The following is a 5,443-nucleotide window of genomic DNA, read 5'->3' as shown; positions in this document are numbered from 1 at the left end:
AGCCCATTGAGGTGTAAGGAACACGGGATACAAGTGTGCAAAATTGACCGCATACAACTATTACAAAATATTCTGGAAAAAAATTCTTGGATTTCTTGATGTGAATATAAAATAAATAGTAAATTATTGGATTCCAGGAATCACACCCTCATTTACAAGTACTCGATAGAGATGAACTTCTCTGTTACAGCGTGTCGAGAATTTCATCATATCTCTAGTCTTGATATCCGATCTAGTATAATTAAGTATCTTTGCTGAAAATTATAAAAAAATAATGAAAGATGACATTATCGTAACAGAATTAAAATATTCGAAGACGAAGTGTGACATATTTTGTGGTTTCATTTAGACCCTTATCGCCGATATGACTAGTGCACTGTCTCAAACGGGAATGGTCATGGTGGCAATTTCAAATAATAATAATTTAGAGTAGACGCGCGATAATTTTATATTTATGTCAATACGTATTGTTTCCCGTAGCATTTTGAATTGAAAATCAATCAGCCCTATCAAAACAGTAACACGATCATTCTGACGCGAGTTTCTTGAAAAACGCGAACCGTGAATCACGGAGTATGCACCTTATTATTTTAAAGGATATTTTACGAGCCAAAGAAAATACACTAATAGCCATTTTGTTAATCCGCCATAGGCGAGCGTTGAGAGAATGTTTACTGTGCCAAATACGCACAACATTGCACGAAGATATTTTTAACAGACCGAGTCGGAAAAAAACGTAAATTGGACTTACCAGTTACGAAAACAACCTTCGCTTGTGAGATGGTTTAACTTGAGTTACGGGAAGTAACAATTTTAGGATATGGTAAAAGCATTGCCGAGAAATTTAAGCCATGTTCAAAATACCAAGCTGCCAGCTTTACTTGATCCGCGTTGTATGCATACGATCAACCTCGTACCCAGGGTTTCCCCTACGAAGGAAAACCATGGGTACGAACGAGTTTGTTTGCATGGGCTACGATTCCATCAAAAAACAAGTCGTGTATAGAGTTTGAGATGCATTATTTAAAAAAAACGCAACGCTCAATGACATAAATCTCAGCTTGTTTTCCACTGGGCGATTTTGAATTTGGAGAAATTTCGACGGAAATAAAATCGAGACGACCAACGTTTCGACCATGGGAGTTTTCTATGAATCTGTGATAAATTTGTTAGCACGGAAACAATTTCGTCTACAAAACTGCCAACAATAGAAGGTGAGGTTACTTCTCAACTGCTACTGACGAACTTTTCGATAGAGTGATTTTCGGGTCGCACCAACCATTAATGCCTGGCATGGTCAGTTTCATTTAGTCGAAAGTGTCGTGAACATCAAGGTGGCTGATGCGAAGCCGGAATATTTCTATACTGTGACAGTGTGTGTAGTCAACAATGACCGATTTGAATACATAAATTAAGAGAAATTGACATCTACAGTAGACTATTTCTGATCGGTGAAAATGACTTGTTTACGACGATTACGATCGAATGGAAACCAGGCTTAAATAGCGTAATATTTCAGTGACCCATGTCCGCAATCCGCGTCTTCGTCAGGCGGGGACAAATTGATTGCAAATTAAATTGCGGTATACAATCACTGCACGGTGTCCATATCGTACTGATAGTGATCTCGCCCAGACGTATACAGCTCAATACCAAAGATATAGTTGTAGTTTACGCTGACGACATGCTGAGAAGATTGAGGGTATTTTATTATCTGAAATTTAAATGCTCCTTGTTAAGGTTTTCATAACTTTGTTTGAGATATTGGCTTGTTTCCGTAATTGGTGTCTTATACATGTACGCAGCTTTGTTGTGTATGTCATCAGCTTTTCAAGCACCCTTCCTTGTTTCCACGCAAGCACTGACAAACAGTTCTGACATTTTCACAACGTGCCGACGTATTGCAGAACTCGTATATAAAGGCCATGCAAAGCCGATTGTGGTTTGAGACGTGACTTCCAACTATAGATTAGTGTTCACCTATTCCTAAATTGTGGTATATAGATTTATTTATACACAATATCTACAGTTACTCATTGTTATTTACCCAAATACTTCACAATAGAAGTTATTCCGCAAAAAGGAAGAAGTTTGTTATTAACTCGAATGGATAAGGTCCGTGTCATTATCTTCTTCTGAACCTGGTACATACAACAAGCAAATTCTGGTTAACCGTTTGGTTGACAGTTGATTAAATTAACCTTAAAATATGTAAATTCAAAACACTACGAATTCATATGTAATTCACAGCTTTACTCAAACAGTTTGATATAAAAAATAAAAGAAAACTAGCTTAATCGCTATACTATAATCGTCTATACTGAACTTTCAGGTAAGAACAATGTTAATTCAGTGGTATTGAGCATGAATGAACGTGTTTTTTAAGTCAAAGACGCGCTAACATTGTGAATAACTCACAGTTGCCAACATCATTCTACTCAGTATAGCGACTTGTTTTTTATAATGTCCTAAACATTCACAGAGCACCATAAACCCCTATATGTCGAAGTTAGCAGACTAAAGAATTTAATTTATTTTTTTCAATTTGCAATACAAAAAACGGAAACAATTATAGGTAAAAAGTTCTTTGTATTACCTATGTTACCAGCTGGTCAGCTATTCAAACAAACCATTTTTGTCTTTTCACAGCTTATTAATATAGTGTAACACCTTATCCAAAGTTTTTTTTCAACACTGACGTTACTACATGGGCAGATTAGAAAGGAAAAACAGAACATCAGCACAGTCTATGAACAATTATAAACCGCTTAAAAACTTCATATTTATGTTTCATTTTCCTTTATTTAGGTCACGGCATAAATATGTACAATATAATTGCTATTCCAACGCGTTTTACCAATAAATATATAGGCAAATTATACAGCGAAAGAGATTGCCCTTGGCTTGACAATTTCGCACTACAATCACAAGTGCGTAACTCAAATCTATATACAGCAGCTATTTATTAGCTTTCAATTCATCGAAAATTTATTACATTTCAGTTCTATGTACACAATAAATGGATATTTTCATATTTATAAGCTTGCGTGGTTGGTAGGGCAACCGCCAGTTGCCTTCGACTATGAAATTCAATATTAAGTGAGGTTTAGTGTGAATGCTTGGCGTGGGCTAGAATGATTTGAATGAAATATGTTACATTAAATGAAAAATCCGTAGCGTTGTTATTCAGCGAATATTTACCTACGGTACTATTAAATCCTAAAGGAAGTCTTTGACCACTATTGAATTTCAGTAAGAATGCCTAAGCTACTTATTTATTAACAAGCGAGAAATTTTGACTCACGAGAGGAGCCGTGTCCTTGTATTATGTCCAAGTTTAATGCGACTTCGACAAGTAAATCCATACTTGACAAGTGATTATTCGCAGTCAAATTTTCGAGCAGGGATAATGTAGCGTCGCTGTTGTTAGTCAGGGTGGTAGCTACGGGTATACAACGTGCGCTTAGTCTGTCCTCGCAAACCTCGGGGGAGTGGGGAAGATGCTCGGAATGTTCGGAGTCACAACTCGAAACCGACTCAACGTCGCTAAAAGTGGCCGAGTCATATTTCGTTGTGTAATCGTCGTTCGTACTACTCCGTCTCGAGCTGGCACTGCTTGTGCTGCCCGTACTTTTCGTTGTCCTTCTCGTTATTGTGTAATGACTTGGGTCATGGCCCTCTCGTCTGATCATCTCAGGCAGTATACGTCGCCTTGCGTTAATGAACCAATTGCAGACCTGCAACACGCTCAGGTTCGATGCACGAGACAAGTGTTGCTTCTCGCTTTCCGACGGGTAAGCGTTAAATCGATGCTCCCAAAGCCACAATCTCAGGACATTCACTGAGTCCTTCGGTAAATTTCCTCGGCGTTTCTTCGGTGAAGACCCTCCGTTTCTAGCGTGACCACGTGAAGGAACAAGACCATCCCTGGTGGGGGGGCGGCCAGAATCAAGCTTCTTTGCCAGCTTCATGTCAAATGCTATAAAAATACGCCAATTTTCACAGTCACGAAATCGTTTAGGATGTTTAAACTTCAAACAATATCATACAAGAGTGTAACTAAGAGACCTCCTACACCTTTTACAAAAAGGAAACTCTTGACGCTTATAGCTACTGTAAAATGAACAGTTCAAATGTAATATGATAATTGTATAGTATGTATATATACATATATATATATGTATATATAGATATATACACTTTCGATGGGGTTTCGTCTGATGTTCTATTATATATATCAGCGGTTGGTAGCTCTTGGTGTGTGAGATTGCTCTAGTTCTAGGGAAAAATTTGCGCTGTTGACTCGAGCTGTCAAAAATACCCAAAGCAGCGAAGCGAGTGAAGACCACGTTTTAGCAGGCCACAGATTGCATTGACCTCTATGTGTTAGGATTAATGAAAGAAAAATCACATATATGATGGCCATAATTCGTTGCTAGCTGATAAAGCAAAGGTTTGGGGGATCCAGGTAGACTCACGCGATTGCGGTCGCAGGAATATATCGTCAACCGAGCCGCGTAGAGTCTAATATGTAGAGCCTTATTTCAATATGTTAACAGAGTGATGGACTGTGCTAGGCGCCTCCTGATTCGAACTAAAAGGGACTTTACTACAACGTCTGTTCACCCAAGGGAAAGCCACAGCTGGTAGTTATGGAATTACAGTGTGGTTTAAAACCCGATCCTTGAAGCGGTTTCGCATTCAGAGGGGAAACATTAGACACACATAATCACGCTAGTCATTCTTGTCAGATTGGATACCTGATCTCTTTTCTCTTGAGCTCTTTGAATTCTGTGGGGCCATCGAAGTTATCATAAAGTTTTCAATTCAACAACTTGTTTCAGTCGGACACCGACGATTCGATAGTTGGGAATCTTTTGTATATTTCAGCAATGAGTATTTACTAAGCCTGTTCAATAGCCAAGCACTGCACTCATTTGACAATTATGACAGTTAGACCATGCAACAACCCGGCTCTGTTGTATTGTGTTTATACGATTTGATGCAATCGGAGCGAGCTGATTGGCTGGATGCCACTCTGTATTTACATCATTTCGCATTCCTATTGGCTAATGCTCCCAATTGCCTTAACAAGCCCACGTGGACTTACAAATTTGCAGCAAAGATCTAAATCTTTGAGTGCTTCCTTCATCTCCTAGGAGAACTCGACTTGACATTTGTATTAGACCGTGTCTGATGATAGCTCAAAAATATTCTGCATTCACACTCGTTTGTTTGTTTTGACAGGCACATGGTGAAATTTGCCGTTGGGAAAAAAACCAGACAAAATATACATTTGCGTTACGTCGACAACGGGAAATCACATTCAAAAGCCGCTAGGATTTAGAACTTGAACTGTCAAAGTACATGGAATGCTCGCTATTTGAGTCCTGTCATAGTTGGTCCTGTCAAAGTCTCAAAGACCCAATCTCTTATTTCATGA

The 5,443-nt window shown here is 38.6% G+C and overlaps 1 protein-coding gene across 1 annotated transcript; it reads right to left on the bottom strand.

Moving 5' to 3' along the window:
- Positions 1-2,800: 2,800 nt before the first annotated feature.
- LOC114535248 (homeobox protein TGIF2LX-like) lies at positions 2,801-4,941 on the bottom strand. The gene is made up of 2 exons (XM_028556627.1): positions 4,761-4,941; positions 2,801-3,979 (listed from the first exon to the last, which is right to left on the bottom strand). Exons 1-2 carry the CDS (start codon positions 4,813-4,815, stop codon positions 3,279-3,281), a joined length of 756 nt encoding a protein of 251 aa, XP_028412428.1. The 5' UTR covers positions 4,816-4,941; the 3' UTR covers positions 2,801-3,278.
- Between the last annotated feature and the right edge of the window lie 502 nt (positions 4,942-5,443).

The sequence above is a fragment of the Dendronephthya gigantea genome, unplaced genomic scaffold (assembly GCF_004324835.1).
Source record: "Dendronephthya gigantea isolate DGI-Jeju-01 unplaced genomic scaffold, DenGig_1.0 000113F, whole genome shotgun sequence".
Classification (NCBI taxonomy): domain Eukaryota; kingdom Metazoa; phylum Cnidaria; class Anthozoa; order Malacalcyonacea; family Nephtheidae; genus Dendronephthya; species Dendronephthya gigantea.
The sequence above is the reverse complement of the archived record's forward strand: the minus strand, read 5'-3'. Positions and strand labels throughout refer to the sequence as shown.

Excerpts from the sequence above, each read along its gene's own strand:
- LOC114535248 (XM_028556627.1), bottom strand. The coding sequence starts at position 4,815 with ATGATAACTTCGATGGCCCCACAGAATTCAAAGAGCTCAAGAGAAAAG. Across the intron at positions 3,980-4,760 it reads CTCAAGAGAAAAGAGATCAG|CATTTGACATGAAGCTGGCA; the intron begins GTATCCAATCTG and ends GTATTTTTATAG.